This window comes from Sus scrofa, chromosome 4 (genome assembly GCF_000003025.6).
Source record: "Sus scrofa isolate TJ Tabasco breed Duroc chromosome 4, Sscrofa11.1, whole genome shotgun sequence".
Classification (NCBI taxonomy): domain Eukaryota; kingdom Metazoa; phylum Chordata; class Mammalia; order Artiodactyla; family Suidae; genus Sus; species Sus scrofa.
The window spans coordinates 123301852-123319410 of NC_010446.5; the positions used below are offsets into that span (position 1 = coordinate 123301852).

Sequence of the window (17559 nt, forward strand, 5' to 3'; positions counted from 1 at the left end):
ACTGACCGGAAACTAAACACTGTATCGTCCCAGATTCAAAGTAGTGTTGCCACCTCGTGGCCAAACTCATGCACTTTTGAATTCTCTAAAATCTTTTGACCCACTCAGTTCTAGACACATTTTGAAAGTGATTTGGAAATGGTAAGCCCCTGTTCGAATTCTCTCATTCATGTCACAATTTACTGTGTCAGCCACCTAGGTCCCCAGCTGCTCCTCTGGGTGCTGGGGACACCACAGCTAACAAGTCAGAGAAGGTCCTGGCTCTCACAGCAATTGTATCATACGGGGTGGCAGACCAAAACAAGTAAACAGATTCGTTGGAAAGAAAGTTTCAGAGAGAGATGAAGGTGTGCAGCTAATTCTGCAGCGTGTGGCTGGAAACTGCTCCGCTGCGGAGTAAACTTGGCGGAGAGATTTGAATGAGGAAAGTTAGCCACAGAGGCTGCCCAGGGAGGATGGTCTGGCAGAGGGAGCCGCGCCAGGTGCAAAGCTGCAGGGGGAGTGAGAGGTGGGCCTTGGGGGGAGGAGGAGGGAGAGGCGGGCGGCAGCAGGGGGCTCAGCCTGGGTGATGCATTTGGACTGGATCCCAGGGTTTCTTGGAGTGCGGAGTGCAAGGCAACTGGGGCATTCGATTGACGTTTCTAAGCTCAGTCTGGCTGCTGAGTGGAGAATGGTCTGTGGAGGGTCAGGGGGGAGTCAGGGAGACCCCTTCAGAAGGGTCTGGGGAGGCCCAGGTGACTCTGGGGGGAGGCTTGGACTAGGGAGATAGTGGTGGAACTGGAGAGATGCAGGTGGACTGGAGGTTTATTCTGAAATTAGAACCCTTCGATCTCGTCAATGGACTAAAGAAAAGAGTGGGCTCAAAGGTGACCCCACGTCGCTGCTATGGGGACAGGAGAGGTCGGTGCTTACTCAGTATGTTCCCTGCAGCTGAGTCTGTAAATAGTCTTTGGAGAAGGCCTCGACGTTTCGCCTGGCATTCCGCAGTAGTTAACGCACACGTCTCGTTCCCCAGAGGATCCAGCGCAGCACCGAAATTCTGCAAGACCTCACCGGCAGGAACATCTCCGACTTCTTGGTAAAAACGTATCCTGCTCTTATACGAAGCAGGTAAGAAGAGACCCTTTTAGACCTTTCATCCCGCTCCATCCTGTGGGAAACGCTCACCACAAACAGAAGATAACGTCCTTTCGTGCTTTATCGACAATCAGGGCAGTGAAATTTTTCTTTTTCCTAATTTGAGGGCCTGATCCAGTAGAAAAGGCAACTGAGGCGCAGACAAGTAAAGTGCAATTTAGGGTCGATTTAGTTTCGTCCTCTTGTTTTGTTTTGGCCAAGCAGTCAAAGTCTAACCCGCAAGTAAAATGAGGGAGTATAGCATTTGCCCAATAGTACAGCCTCCTATTTTCACTCATTAAGAAGGAGAGATGAAGTTCTGAGGGAAGAAGGAAAATAAGGGGGGAAAGTAGAGGAAAAAGAGAAAAGCGAGAGGGACGAGTATGGAGCCGAAGGAGAAAGGAAACATCTAGGCCAAGAGAGGTGAGAGGCGGTGGGCTAACTAATGCATGAGCCCGCAGGTGGTCCAGCTGACGGCACCTGCCATGCTCTGCCTGCTACTCGTCGTCAGTATCACTGCCCTTCCAATGCCAGGGAAGCCCTCCCAGCACCGCAGCTATTCTCATCAAGCCCCACCGGGGCTGGGCCAGCCTAAGCAGCCCCATCAGCGCAAGCAGCATGACAGGAGGAGCAGGGACCCTGACCCAGGCCCCCTGATCTCCGACCTTTGAAATAAAACATTCTGTCTACTTCTAGGAGTATTGTCAGTTGCTTCCCCTCCCCGCCCCTGAACGAAGGACACAGGAACTCAGTGAACTATAGCGCACTGCAGATGCCGAAGCAGCGCCTGAGAAGGCAGTGCCAGGCCAGAAGTTTGCAAAATGAAGAACACTGTCCAAACACAAAAGTAAAAGCAGGGGGCACAGGATTTAGTCAATAATGCAATGAACAATGGCCACCCCAGACTTTGCTCTCAGCACAAATCTTCCAGATGGAATTTTGGATCTTGTGCTTGATGATGCTGATAGTTCATAGGCCTGACCTCTGAGGGCCAGAGCTGGTGCCTGTGTGTCTCCTGTCTTGTAAGTTTGCCCCTAGTTGGCTGGAAGTCAGTCTCTTAACTTTGGGCTGTAGTTATAATTCCGACCTTCCCACAGTGTGCAGCTGATTAGGAGTCTCGCGTAGAGAGTGGAGGAGGGGAGACTTGCAGCCTTCACTCCACCGAGCAGGGTCATTGCCACATTTTCTAGGTCCAGGTGATCTGACAGCATGGCCACCCAAAAAGCCCAGCAGGCAGAATGTGACTTGGAGAGCCAGGGGTGGGAAACACCCATCCTTTCTCCCCAGGTGTATCCCGGCGGCTCCTGGGCTGGGAAGTTTCTGCGTTGCTTAGATGTCAGAAAATGCAAAACTGCCCTGCAGACCAGGACACCCCAGTGAGGGTTTGGGAAAGAGAGTTCACACCACTGCCAGACTTGTGGTATTCATGGTATGATGTGTTTTGGCTTTCAGCTTGAAGAGTAAATTCTGGGTCAATGAACAGAGGTAAGAGACTATTTTTGTAAGAAATTAAAACCTCAGAATGACCTATTGAACATAATTGCACATAAGCCACACCTCAAAATCCGAGGGTTGGGCTCTTGTGAATGTGTTCGGGAATTTATAAGACGAAGTCTTGAGGGTATGAGGCTGTGGACACCCCGGGCCCAGAAGATGCTCGGCCACAGGTCTCCTTGGAGGACGCAAACGGGAGGTGGTACCCTGAAGACGGCTCCAGAACCTCTGAGCAAGCAGCAGTTTAGAGCAGGAGGCCATGTACCCCAAGCCCTGGGGCTCCTTGACCCAATCCTTCTCTGCCTCAGGAGGCTGGTCCAGCCCCAGACACACCCCACTCCTGAGGCTTCCCAGAGGCTCAGGTGCTTCCCGGGGTTTAAGAATCCTCCAGATTTAGGCTGGAGTGGCCCGGCCTCTGGGCCCTCCGGAACAGGGCCTCTAGAAGGAATGCAGCGCTGATGTCAGTTTCCTGGGCAGACTCTGAACCATAACGTGGAATTCAGCTTTGAAAGTCGCTCCCCAGAGGGAAGGGAGGGGCCTCAGCCGAAGCAGAAAGGTGGGGGGACAAGTGGCATCCCCGGGAAATAAAGTTCTCCCCCTCTGCCTCACCTGCCCACCATATCAGCGAATTTGTGGAGGAGTTTGACTGTGGGCGTGTTGCTGCCGTCGAAGGCCTTGGGGGCAGAGAGTGACACGCCCAGACCCGTGTCTGAGCCCCGTCACTTGAGCCTTCCAGAGCAGCGTGGAAGATGGGTCACAGCGAGGGACCCAAGGCTGGGCTCCCAGTTCAGGGTGGAAGCAGGGGTCACAGCCGGGGTGGCGAGGGGCTGCCTGAGCAGGGGTGGGTGAGGGGCTGAAGGAGCGACTCGGCCGACTGGGCCGGATTCGGTGATGATACGTACCTGCAAGGTTCAGAAGCGGCACAAAACCGGAATCACTGGCTGGGGTCGGGGGGAGTCAGGAAGACGTCAGGAGAAGACAGCACAGGGCAGGGGCCTGGAGAGGTGCTCAGGGAAGCCAGCAGCCCTGCGCAGGCAGAGGGACTCAGGCAACGTGGACCCCGGGGACCACTCAGGGCGTGGGGGGGAGGGCACCTCAGAGAGGTGTGAGGACGGCGAGCTCAGCAGGCATCAGAACGGGCCCCTGGAGGCAGTGAGGGAGCTGGTGGAGGCTGGTTTGCAAAGTGGAGCCGGTCCAGACAACTCCTGCAAAAATGCAGAGCCTGAGAGCTGGGGCGAGCCTGAGGCTCCACGCACTGGTTCGCGACACAGATCTGAGGACTGCTTGTTCCTTCGTCAGGTACGGAGGAATCTCCATCGGAGGAAAGCTGCCGCCTCCCCCCATCACTGCGGAAGCACTGGTTGAGTTTTTAAGCGACCTTGGCCAGTTAATGAACGTGAGCGCGGTATGTAAACAGACTGGAGATCTGGGAGGGCGTTCACCTCACCAGTAGTCACGAAACAGAAGTGACCAGGAGCCAGAGGGGACGGGGGGAGCCCGCCCTCTTGTTTATTATGGTTTTCCAGGGCCCTTTCACCAGAGAAGCCTCTACAGAAATGTCTGCTTTCCTTAAACATCTAGAAACTGAAGACAACATAAAGGTAGGGGCCCCGCGTCATCTGCCCTGGAGCTGAGAGCTCACGTGAGCTGGTTGTTTTGTTTTTATTTTCCCACCTTAGTTGGTCCCCTCTCCTCCTGTGTCTCCCAGCTGCCTTCCTCCTCCTCCCACTCTCTGTCCTGGGGCCCGTTTCTTCTTTAAACAGCCGCCGTCGCAGAGGCTCCCGTGGAGGAGCAGCACCTGACCCGGCGTCTCTGCCCTGTAGGTGTGGTTTAACAACAAAGGCTGGCATGCCCTGGTCAGCTTCCTCAACGTGGCCCACAACGCCATCTTGCGGGCCAGCCTGCGCGAGGCCAGCAGCCCCGAGGAGCACGGCATCACCGTCATAAGCCAGCCCCTGAACCTGACCAAGGAGCAGCTCTCCGAGATCACAGTGTAAGCCACCTGGGCCCCTGATCGGTCCCCTTCTCACCCCCAGCACCCCAAGAGGCCTGTCGCCCCCGGAGCTGCCGGGCTGGACGGCAGGCTTGCTGCCTCAGGAGGCATCCTCGAATGTATGCCTTCGGGCGCCACCCGCCCCAGCTCTTCTTCCTCTTCATGTTTATTTGGAAAGCAAGCATGGGTTTGGGTCCGTTCCCTTTCGGCGCTTGATAACACGTGCTCCCGGAGCTGCAGACGCAGATGTTGCTCTTTCCGGTGTGCGAACCGCTGGCCGGGATCGGGGAGGTTCAGGAACCTTTCATCGCCCCGCAGAAATTCTCTTCGATTCCGGTCATTTCCCCCAGACGGCCAGGCTGTGGACGTGTCCACGGGTCTTTACCTTCCTATAGCCTAGGCTCAGCTTCAGGCAGTAAAAGCATCACTCGTGTGCAATTCGTAGCACGTTTGCTTTATTCGGGGCCTGTATTTGCTGAGAACGCCTTTGTTAGTGCAAACTGCTTCTGGAAGGCCGTGAGGGGGCCCCGTGTACTCTGAGTTACGCTCCCAGTGCCCTGAATACTGGCCTTGAACATGCCCAGGGTCATGGCTAGGGCGGGTCCTTCCTCGGGCACCCTCGGAGGCCCTAGACGGGGAGGGATTGTCTGTGCCAGTGTGCTCCCTCCGCCCACGTTTCTGTGCCGCCTGCCAAGCCCTTTAAATAGGAAACAGGAGCCTTTGTGATTCTAGAGATAGCGTATAAAACAGTATGTGTTCATGAAATAAAGTTTATAGAATAGAGGTTTTAGAACTTAACATCTAGGAGTTCCCACTGTGGCTCAGCAGGTTAAGAGCCCGACTAGGATCCATGAGGATGTGGGTTCGATCCCTGGCCTCGCTCACTGGGTTAAGGATCTGGCATTGCCGTGAGCTGTGGTGTAGGTCACAGACACAGCTCAAATCCCACATTGTTGTGGCTGTGGTGTAGGCTGGCAGCTGCAGCTCCTACTGGACCCCTGGACCAGGAACTTCCATAGGCCGAAAGTGCAGCCCTAAAAAGAAAAAAAAGAAAAAAAGAACTTAATACCTATAACCTGACACAGTTTAGGGTCTTGCCTCTAAACACTTCTGGGTGTTTCCTTCCAGTTATTTGTTCTGATATTAACTACGTGTGTGGATCCGGCTCGCCGGAGTTTCAACAGGGCAGTGACTGCACGTGTGGTGCCTTTGTGGGAATTAGGAAAATGCTCCTTTCTGGAGGCGGGCACTGGCCCTCACCAGAGCTCCCGGCTTGCGTGCGGAGGTCGGCTGGGACTTCAGCGCACGCCGGCCCCGTAGCTGGGGGCTTTCGCTGTGATCCAGGAGAGAGCAAACTCAGCCAAGCTCCTGTGTATCCAGCCTCTTCCCTTTGCGCTTAAACTTAGGTTATAACCTAACGTCTCCCCGTGTTACGATGTGTTTCTTGAAAACGTGATCTAACAAGAGAATTTATTTCTTTTAGAAATGTATTTCTGTTCACAGACCATGTAGCTATCGACATAAAAAATTCAAACTCTTGAATTTTTTAGACAAATTATTAGAACTAATTAGAGCATTATAGTATAGGAGATTAACATAAAAATCCATTTCTATACACAGTCAACAAGTAAGTAGAAAGTTAAATAAAAAGAAAATGTATCTAGGAGTTCCCGTCGTGGCGCAGTGGTTAACGAATCCGACTAGGAACCATGAGGTTGCGGGTTCGGTCCCTGCCCTTGCTCAGTGGGTTAACGATCCGACGTTGCCGTGAGCTGTGGTGTAGGTTGCAGACACGTCTCGGATCCCGCGTTGCTGTGGCTCTGGCGTAGGCCGGTGGCTACAGCTCCGATGAGACCCTTGCTGGGAACCTCCATATGCCGTGGGAGCAGCCCAAGAAATAGCAAAAAGACCAAAAAAAAAAAAAAGTATCCAGACTTTTATACTAACAGGGAACAATATTAACCTGAACATTTAATGTTAACCTCGAACAGGAAACCCACGAATATCCACTTAACCTTGACCCTGTTTGATTTAGACCGCGCCTCGGGCTGATGAGCTCCAGGCTGGGGAAGGGGATTCTGGAGACGGGTCGCTGGGGTCCCTGGGGCTGGGTGGGGCCTCTCAGAGCCTGACTTTCTCCTCCTCCCCTTCCTCTCTCCCTGTGTCCTTCTGCAGGCTGACCACTTCAGTGGACGCTGCGGTGGCCATCTGCGTGATTTTCGCCATGTCCTTCATCCCTGCCAGCTTTGTCCTCTATTTGATCCAGGAGAGGGTGAGCCAAGCCAAGCACCTCCAGTTTGTCAGCGGAGTGAGCCCCACCACCTACTGGCTGACCAGCTTCCTCTGGGACATGGTAAGCGGCAGCTCCCGGCACCGTGCTCCCACCACGGGCCGGCGTGTGAGTCTGCCCTGACTGAGGGGACGCTTCCGGCGGGGGGCGCTGCTGGCAGGTGCTGTGCCAAGGGCCGGGGCTGGGGCAAGGCGCGGCACTCAGCTTGGCAACTGCTGAGGGGGGCTGTGCTCACCCTGCACGGAGGGGCCCTCGACCCACCGCATAATCACTGCCCCGCAGGCCTGAGGCTGGCCTTCCTGGGCCTGCCTGCCTGGAGCTGAAGAGGGAGCCAAGAGGTCAGTCCTTCACCCATGTCCTCTTTTTAAATCCTGTCCCACCCTCCAAGGGGAAAAAATGAACCTCCCGGAACAATTTTTAAAGTAAATCCTACCACCCCCCATACTGCATTCTTAGGCTAAAAGATTTATTGGTTGTTTATCTGATATCCAGATTTAACTGGGCGTTTCCATATGTGTCTTTGCTACGTCTGGCAACCCTACCTAGTGGCCTGATTTTGCTTTCCCAAAGGAATCGGGTCTTCACTGTATCGGATTACCTACCACTGTAGGGAAGGTGAAGAAAACCTTATGTGTCAAACCAGCAGCAGACTACCTACCACCGCTCTCCCAATCAGGGTGGGGGGGAAGAGGGCGCTCAGGACGGGTTACTTGATGACAGGCCACAGCGTCAAAACCAGGCAATGGCAAAGGCCTGGTTGCAGCGGCGGGAGGGGGTCGTTGGGACACCCACTCCAGTCTCTTCCGGGCGTCCTGGGTAACTTTCGTCCCGACAGTCTCAGACCAGTGCGTCTCCGGGTGAACACATCGGGACGGAGACAACACCCACGGCCTTCTCCACCGTGGCTTTAGTAACGACGGCAAATATTAGGGTTTACGAAGACATGGTTTTTTCATCCTACTCAACTAACTAAGCTGCCATCGCTTAGTGACACCACCGTGGAAATTACCCGTGGCAGCTCATCGTCCCTCCCTCTCTGTCCACACGAGGAAACTCTTACGAACACACGGGGAGGCGGTCAGAGCCCCTAAGCCTCACGTGGGACAAGAATGCGACTTTGAGGCGCCCGTTCGGGCCCTGCGCTTTAAACGTGAGAGGAGGGGCGAGGCTCCCCTGCCCTGAAAAGCTGTGTTTTGCATTCTCCTTTTTTTTTTTTCTAAAGAAAGGGAATAAAATTTACCCTTGGGGCTGACCCCTGCCTGTGCCTGGCTCCAGAAATCTCTGAGCCCAAGGAGAAATTTGTGGTGAGAAGGACAGAGTGGGGGTCTGAATGGGAGGTGATGCTGGCGAGGCAGACACTTGGCGAGCTGATGAAGAGGTAGGAGATGGTGAATATGACCCCAGCCCCAGCAGGCTTGCTGATGCTCTAGAACTTTAAGGCTGGTCTGGAATGTGAACTCAAGCAGCTTAGCACCCTCGTTAGCCAGTGATAAAAAACGACATTGAAAAAAAAAAAAAAAAAGAATGTAAGATTCCCGTCGTGGCGCAGTGGTTAACGGGCGCAGACCTAGAAAAAGACAAAAACAAAAACAAAAACAAACTGACATTGGTCTAGGGGTCATTGCTGAATAAATGAGCAAACGATTACTGCTTACATCATTCACTTGGCACACATGGGATGTAAGTTCTTACTTTTTTATGTATCATCTTTTTTTCTTTCCTTTTAAATTTAGAAAGAATCACAAACTTACAGAAACACTGTACACACAGTTTCTTCCTGAGCCTGCTTACAAGATGCCCCTTCAACACACGCTTCACACACGCACACCACCCCTCCGCACCCCTGGTGTGTGCCTCGTACCACCGAGAACACACTCCCTACAATCACAACACACCCGCCAACACCAGGAAACTAGCACCGCAGGCTCACCCCATCGAATCCTCAGACCTCACCCAAGTTTCATCAGTGGCCCCAATAATGCCTTTTATAGACAAGGACGTAGCTCAGAATCAGGCGTTACACTTCGCTGCCCTGTCTCTTCAGTCTCCTTCAGCCTGGAAAGATTCCTCGGTCTTTCCTTAACACTCATGACCTTGACACTTTTGAAGATGATAGCCAGGTATTTTTCAGAATGTGCCTTGATTTGTGTTTGTCTGATGTACCCTCTTGATTAGATCAAGGCCGTGCAGCAATCTTAGGAAGGGATGTGCTCTCTCCTTCTCACTGTCCCTACCAGGTAGCTCTGATTTCAGTTTGTCCTGGTCTGATGGTGTCACTTCGGTCAGTTGGTTAAGGTGGTGTCTGCTAAGCTTCTTCACTATAAAGTTACTCTTCCCTCCTTATAATTAATAAGAATGGGGGGTCACTTGTTTGTTATCAGACTTTCCGTTTAATCAAGTATTTACCTTTGGAGTCGTGGTTTCCGTGATGCCATTCGAGCTGATTTTGGTGCTCTGATTATCCATTCTGGCCAGGGGAGCCTTCAAGCTCCAGGGCCCTTGACTTGGGCCCCAGGCTCCTTGTTTCCTGCCACAGCTCACCCTGCTCCTCCCCCACCCTACCTGGAGCCAGCCCTCCCCGCCAGGAGCTCTGGTTCCCTGCAGTGGCAATTGCCCCTCACATACCAGGATCTGGGCCTTAGCTCTGTTCACCGCCCCTGGGGATCTGTGGCTCCCGGGCCTCTCAGGAGACAGGACGCGGTGAAATACGCAATCGTGTTCTTAGACCTGCATCTCTACCTCTCCATCTGGTCCCTGAACACGACCGAACGAAACACTCCCCAAAACCACTGGTTCCAACCCAGCACCACAGGCTCACTCTGGTTTTCTCTCTTTCCATATTTTTTTTTTATTTTTATTTTTTTATATTTTGTCTTTTTTGCCATTTCTGGGGCTGCTCCTGCGGCATATGGAGATTCCCAGGCTAGGGGTCCAATTGGAGCTGTAGCCACCGGCCTACACGACAGCCACAGCAATGTGGGATCCGAGCCGCGTCTGCGACCTACACCACAGCTCACAGCAACGCCAGATCCTTAACCACTGAGCAAAGCCAGGGACTGAACCCCCAACCTCATGGTTCCTAGTCAGATTTGTTAACCACTGAGCCACGACGGGAACTCTTCTTTCCATATTTTTAACTCCCTTCTCCACAAGCGAGAAGCTGGTTTCTTTTGTCCCTGAGCCATGTACCAACCTGAGCACCACACCTGTACGTGGTACGTCCCTGACTCTGCCTCATCCTCTCCTCCCCTGCTGCCCCCGCAGGGGGAGGTCCTCCTCGTTCCGCTCTGGCTCCGATACCCCACACCACATCCCCCCCTGTAAGGCACCCTCCTGACCCCACTTAGACTCCAGCCTGCCCCCGCCCCCTCATCTGTCCCCTCGCCCTTCACGTGCTCTCATTCTGCTTGGGGACCACCGGGACTCCTCCCTGGCCCCCGCCCTGGCTGCCCACCGTCCCTGTCCATCCTGATGGCTTTAGAACCCAGTCGTGTGTGAAGGGAAGGGAAGAAGTGATGAAAGGGTTTCCTCTGACCATGAGGCCAAGGACGTAAGTTTTTCTGAGTTCTGGAGACCTGCTTAGAAAGTAGGATCAACAGAACTCTGTGACTAATGAGAAAGAGAAGGAGAGCCTAAGAGGATGTTTTTTTTTTTTTTTTTTTTTTTTTTTTTTTTTTTTTTTTTTTTTTTTTTTTTTCTGGCATATCCAGCTAGGAATGACTGTAGCACTGCTAGAGACAGAACGGGATCGAGGTCTGACCTACAAGTACGGAACGGAGAAAGAGCAAGGGAGAAGCAACCTAAGCGGAAAACGTGACGACGGTTCTATTGTTCTTTCACCAGATACCCCGGAAGGTGCCCTGGGCAGGGAGATGCGGGGGTGGGAGGACTCAGGACAGTAACACATAAGACCCATTCAGACAGACAGACTCTCAGAACAAAAGCGCCGCAGGAGCCTGGCCCTGCCCTCCTCCAGACGTGTTGCGAAACAGGGCATCGGTGCGGGAGGTTAAGAGCCCCTCGCCTCTCTTGCCTCCAGATGAATTACGCTGTGAGCGCCGCGCTGGTGGTGAGCATCTTCGTCGGGTTTCAGAAGAAAGCCTACACGTCCCCGGACAACCTTCCCGCCCTGGTTGCTCTGCTCCTGCTGTACGGGTGAGCTGTGGGCCTGAGCTAATGCTGCCAGAGGGAAGCCCGGGGAGGGGCCTGCTCTTCTGACAGCACGTTGGGCTTTCCAGAGGCAAAGTCAGGTTCCAGCTTCTGGCAGGGGCTGCAGCTGCTGGCCAGGAACCTGCCTGCCTTCTGTTTCGACTCCACGCATGCAAGGATTCCTGCAGCCCAGTCCACGCAGGGACAGTGGGCTACCCCACATGGCCTGAATCTTAATCTCGTCCCACTCAAACTGTGGCCTGACCAAAGTCTGGAAATCCATCACTGCCCAGCTCCTCACCCAGCTCTGAAGCTGATATATCTATGGCTGCCCTGTCCATTTCAGTGTCTCCATCTGGACCGGCCAAGAGTTACTGGCACGTAGGAAAAGATTGCAGCAGAAAAGCTGCTCCTGGGTCAGGGCTAGAGAATAATGCAGGGGTTAATCCGGTAGAATTACAGAGCAAAGCTTGCAACTTATGTCCAAGCCCACGCTTACTATGTATGTGACTGTGAACAAGTCATCCACCCCCTTGGGGCCTCAGTTTCCTCCTCCGTAAAATGGGGTTGGTGACACCTGGCCCTTCCTCTGGGGCCAGTAGTCTTGCTGGAGCAATGGCTCCATTCGTCTGTTTGGAAACGGAGTTCAGGAAGCAGTGACCGTGACATCTCAGCTCCAGGGACCTAACTGTAGAGACGAGCCTGCTGGGACCTCAGTCCAGCTTTGCTGATCCAGGCTGGAGTGGGAAGCGCTGCAGGTAGAGGACCCCGGACGCCTGTGCAAGGCTCTGGAACTGACACGCACATTCACAGCTGCCATCTCATCTGCTCGTCACAAAACCCCATGAGGTGGCCAGGGAGGCACTGTTACATCCACGCAGAGAAGGGGAGCAGAGATCAAGGGAAGGACCATGTCTTTGGCTCCCCCGGGACTCTCACCAGTCAAACGCGGGAGGAGAACGCATTATATCCCGGATAGGAGGAAGGGCTCCGCCCACTGAGCTGTGTCACCCCCACAGGTGGGCGGTCATTCCCATGATGTACCCAGCGTCCTTCCTCTTTGACGTCCCCAGCACAGCCTACGTGGCCTTAGCTTGTGCTAATCTGTTCATCGGCATCAACAGCAGTGCCATCACCTTCGTCTTGGAATTATTTGAGAATAACCAGGTAAGCAGGACTTCCTTGGCTTCTTCGTTTGATTATTAGGATTCTAAAGAGGATGTGATGGTCGGGCAGAGCCAGAGGCAATCCTGTGTCTACATGGATCTCCCTCCCTCTTTCCTTCCTTCTTCCTTCCTTCCTTCCTTTCTTTGTCTTTCTTTGTCTTTCTTTCTTTCTCTGTTCATTTGTGTGCTCTGGGGATCATAGTTTCCTGAACTCATTCTGCAGGTTATAAATGACCTTTCATAAGCCTAGGCTTTTAGATCTTCTTACTCCTTCAGGAAGTTCTCCTTGGGGACTTTGGGTTTAGATTTTACACACACACACACACAGATAATGCATTCCTGTGATTTCAAAAGTTTAAAAGCACGAAGCCATAAAGTCTCCATCCTGTTTCTGTTCCCCACCCGCCTAGTTCCCTTCTCCAGAGGCAACTTTCATTTGAGTTTCTACGTGTTCTGGAGACGTATGAGCAGACACGTACATACGCTTTCTCCGCGTTTCTTACCCATATTGTAGGAGCACTGCATGTCCTCCTCCACAGGAAGCTTAGTCCAGAGGTCAGGAATTTGTAGCCCTGAATGGCTCATTTCTATGAGCCGTGAAGTCCGGTGTCCCATCCACCCCCTCCAGACTTATCCTTGCCCAGAAAGAACCGGCCAGAATGAATCCTAAAAAGTGGCAGTGGCTCCAGGGCTGTCTTTGCTCCACACCCCCTCTCCCAGTCCCTGCGTCTGAGGCCTGGCCATGCTGGCCTGGGGACACCCCCAGGGATCGGTGGGCTCTCCCCGTGTGCCCGTGTCCCCTGCGCTTCTCCAGCCTTTCCCTCCCTCGGAAGGTGGGTACCAGCCAGTGCACCTGCCCGTCGCCCTGTGGCCCCACCCCACTCCCACCTCTGGGCCCTGCTGGGAAGACCCAGAGCAGACCTGCACTGACCCCTGGCCGCACCTCCTGGGAGTGGCTTCTTCCCAGACCTTGGAAGGCTCTCTGTGGTTACTAAGCAAGAAGCAAAACCCGTCTGTCCCATGACTGATCAAAAACATGCCCCATCACAGTCAGACCCCAGAAGGGAGGTGGACAGGAACACAGACCCCACCGCTGCCCGGGGCAGCCCAGCAGACTCAAAATGCGGCTCTTCAGAGCTGTTTTTGTCACCAGCTACTGCCCACTAAGTCTTAGGAGAATGTGCTACATCAGAATAATTTAAAAGTCAGCTTAAAGCAACTCAGAGCCTCCTCCCTCCTGTGGGCTGCGCTCATTCAGCCAATGACTGAGCACCAGCACCTTCCCTGCATAAAAGCCAGTAGCTTTCACACATATTGTGGAACAGACAGATGCTGCAGAATTTCCCAGGACCCCACACGAGGCTCCCCAGTCACAAGGCATCCACCAGGTCAGCACCCTGGGAGGGACGAACCTATAAACACGTGGGCCGCGTGTCCTGCCCCGAAACTCCCCTCCCAGGCAGGAAGTGACCTGTGCCCCAAGTTAGGAGCTGATGGAAACCCCCACACAATGTCCCATTAGGCAGCGTGAGGCAGAACAGCAAAGAAATCAGATAGATGAAAGACTACAGACCCGAGTGGGCCGAAGAGCTGGACTGGGGGTCGGGAGGGTCTTCCTAGAGGGGTTCACTTTGAGCTGGCCTAGAATAAGTAGAATTTTAGTAGCCCATCAAATCCATAACGAAGTATCTACTGTGCACTCGTCATTGTGCAAGCTGTTTAGGAGGGACGCCAAAATAACTTGGACCCAGTTCCCACCCTCTGGAGACCACTGGCTAGTGGAGAAAATAGGCAGGTAAAAAAATAATTAGGAGTTCCCTCTGTGGCTCAGCAGGTTAAGAACCTGACTAGTATCCATGGGGATGCACGTTCGATCGCTGGCCTCGCTCAGTGGGTTAAGGATCCAGAGTTGTCATGAGCTATGGTGTAGGTTGCAGATGCAGCTTGGATCTGGCGTGGCTGTGGCTGTGGTGTAGGCCGGCAGCTACAGCTCCGATCGACCCCTAGCCTGGGAACCTCCATGTGCCATGGGTGCGGCATTTAAAAAAAAAAAAAAATGGCAATGTGGTAAGTGCTGAAAAAGAGACTTGGATATTTTACCATGGGAACTGGAGAGGCTCATGAAAGAAAGGGCTATTCGAGCCAGATTCCCAGAAAGGACAGGACTCTGCCAGAGAGCAGGCAGGGAAAGGGCATTCTTTCCCGCTAACAGCAATGGTTAATAGAAGCCGCAGGTGCAAAGACCCAGAGGCAAAAGAGCACAGTGCCTTCCAGGAGGGGTGTGCGGGAGCATGGGGAGAGGCAGAGAAAAAGACAAGATAACGCAAGCTAAGGGTGCGGGCTGGAGGGGAGGGCCGTGCTGGAGCAGGGGATGGGCCAGAAAAGTGGGTCAGCCTCACCCTCTGTGTCCCCTCTGCCCACGTTGACCCTCAAGGCTCAGGCAGCAAGCCCAGTCTGCCAGCTGAAAACAAGTCCCGCCACCTCAACCCAGACACCAGGGAGGGTCTCCGGCCGTCTTTCCTACTGGTAACAGGTGCAGACAGGTGAAGCTGCCCTGTAGGCGCTGAGAAGCAGAGCTAGAGGATGCTCAGGGCCCCGCTCCCCTTTGGCACCAGCTGGGCTAAGATAGATCCCCAGTGATGGCTCACAGCAGCTGCCTCTCCTGGTGACAGAAGCCTTGGAGGGCCTGTGTCATTTCAGAGGCTTCAGTGAAAGCTCCCCAGGCAGGCTGCCGGCTAGAGGCACCTCCGTGAGGAGTCCAAAGCCTCCTATCTGCTGCACTACTAGGGCCCCTCTGGTTCTGCCCATAGGGGTGTCCAGGACCACCCCCCCAACACTGCACTTAGGAGGGGGCAGGTGGGCTTGGTCCCCCTTGCTGCCTGTCTGCTTTTCTGTATTTCAGACACTGCTCAGGTTCAATGCCATGCTGAGGAAGCTGCTCATCATCTTCCCCCACTTCTGCCTGGGCCGGGGCCTCATTGACCTGGCGCTGAGCCAGGCTGTGACAGACGTCTATGCCCGGTTTGGTGGGTAGCAGTCAGGTGGTTCTGGATCCCCCAAGGCCGGGAGGGCTGTGATGGAACTCCAAGGACAGGCCTCGGGCTGGGGCACCTGGCTATCGGGAGCCCCCTTTCCATGGCTGGGGGCCCAGGAGGGGTGCGTGGCTCCTGACTTCCCCACGCTGACTTGAGGAGCCAAGATGAGACACAGGCATGGCTCTGACATCGTCCCTTTCATAAGCCTGGTCTAGCTGAGCCGAGGCTTGGGCTGAGCTCCTTAGGGACAGCCGAGGCAGCTAAGTGGATTTAATTCCTGTCCTCGCGTCTAACTCAACCCAGGTGAGGAGCACTCCTCCAGTCCCTTCCAGTGGGAGCTGATCGGGAAGAACCTGGCTGCCATGGCAGCAGAAGGGGTGGTGTACTTCCTCCTGACCCTCCTCATCCAGCACCAGTTCTTCTTCCGCCGATGGTGAGCTCCTGCTGCTGCTCTGAGGGTGCCGGGGCCAGCTCCTTGGGACCGTCAGGGGACGGCCTTCACATCCAGGTGGTCATCCCTTTACGCATGAGCCCCGCTCCACAAAGTTCTGTGCATTCTCAGAGCCGAGCTTGTTCTGAATAACACAAGGAGAGACACATTAAAATGGGCACATTAGGGAACTCCCATTGTGGCTCAGTGGGTTAAGAACCCGACTAGCATCCACGAGGACATGGGTGGGATCCCAGGCCCCACCCAGTGGGTTAAGGATCCGGTGTGCCATGAGCTGTGGTGTAGGTCACAGATGCAACTCAAATCTGTTGTGGCTGTGGCTGTGGCCAGCAGCTGCAGCTCCAATTCAAACCCTGGCCTGGAACTTCCATATGCTGCAAAAAGCAAAAAGAAAAAGAAAAAAAGAGGCACATTAGAATTTGTGAGGGATTTAAACTTTAAAGTGTTTAAGGAGTTCTCTTGTGGTGCATTGGGCTAAAGATCCAGCATTGTCACTGCTGTGGCTTGGGTGGCTGCTATGGAGCAGATTTGATCCCTGGCTCAGGAACTTCCGCATGCCACAGGTGCAGCCAAATAAATAAACAAACTTTGGAGTGTTTAAAATACAATGCTCTGAAGTTCGATCACTCATATTTAATCCCACTTGTTCATTAATGCATATTAAGTTGGGTCACAGCCTAGCAAAGGATAATGGCTGATGGTTCTCCGGAGCACCAGCACAGAGATTTATGCACTGTAAGAAAACAGACCAGGCAGGCCCTGTGCTCACGAGATGTGTGAGTCAGGACAGGGCAGGAAGGGGACAGTATGGGTGGTGGCTGAGGTGAGGCAGCCAGGTGCAGGGGTTGGGGCTTGGCGGTTGCAGGGAAAGGGGACCCTCACCCCTCTAGTTGTGCCTGTCTTCCCCGGGCTCTTGCCTGAGCCCTGCCTCCTTCCTAAGTGGGTGCTCAGGTTTCCAGAAGGCAGCCCGGCTGCAGCGCAGGCTGACGTGCAGTGGGCTCAGCCCAGAGCTGGGCCTGCCAGTCCCTGGGCGCTCGGAACAAGCTTTCCTGGGCAGCGTCTTCTCTTAACCCCTCATCCTCTCCGGCTGACGGTGGTCACGCGGAAATACGGATTCAGAGGGCTGTCTTGAGGTCTGATCCCCAGGGAGTTGAGTTGTGGGTATCATAGCTGTCTCCCCACACAAAGGGGTTATGAGGACGGAATGAGATAGTGGGTCTTAACACACTTAGAATAATGACCAGAAAGTGGTTCTGGGATGGGCGACGGCAGAGGGTGGTCAGGGGACCCTCAGCCTTTGCAGACCCCCTAAGGAGCCTGGGCAGGAGGCGGCGGGGGGAGTGGTTGACCCGGGCAGACTCATTAGCTTCTAACTCTGTGTCAACACAGTTGACTGCATCCTGCCCACCGCCCTAGGCCTGAAAGAGGACAGAGATGCGTTCCACAGTCTGGCTTCAAGGCGCTCCCGGCCATGCTGGTCCCGAGGGGCAACCAGGAAAAGAGAGGACGAGGAGGGAGGAAGAGAGGGCGCTCTCGGTAGAGGATGTGTCTGCGGGGAGGGGGTGGCCCGGAGACAAGGCAGACAGCAGCGACCCCTCACCTTGCGAGGCCTGGAAGTTAAGCCTGAGGGCAGCAGAAAGCTGTTGGGGCATTTTGTTGTTTGTTTGCTTGTTTTTCTGGCCACACCCGCAGCACATGGAAGTTTCCAGGCTAGGAGTGGCAGGAGCTGCAGCTGCTGGCCTACGCCACAGCCACGGCAGCTCGGGATCTTTAGCCCACCGAGGGAGGCCAGGGATAGAACCCGCATCCCCACAGACATTATGTTGGGTTCTTAACCGCTGAGCCACTATGGGAACTCCTGTTGG

General features: G+C 54.2%; 1 protein-coding gene across 1 annotated transcript in view; it reads left to right on the forward strand.

The window, feature by feature from the left end:
• Positions 1–17559, forward strand: part of ABCA4 (ATP binding cassette subfamily A member 4) — a 130325-nt gene that overhangs the window by 99132 nt on the left and 13634 nt on the right. Inside the window, 10 exon segments of the mRNA XM_021090184.1 lie at positions 991–1110; positions 2569–2601; positions 3910–4015; positions 4137–4211; positions 4434–4603; positions 6779–6956; positions 10933–11048; positions 12062–12209; positions 15111–15234; positions 15547–15676. Coding sequence (XP_020945843.1) covers positions 991–1110; positions 2569–2601; positions 3910–4015; positions 4137–4211; positions 4434–4603; positions 6779–6956; positions 10933–11048; positions 12062–12209; positions 15111–15234; positions 15547–15676 — 1200 coding nt within the window.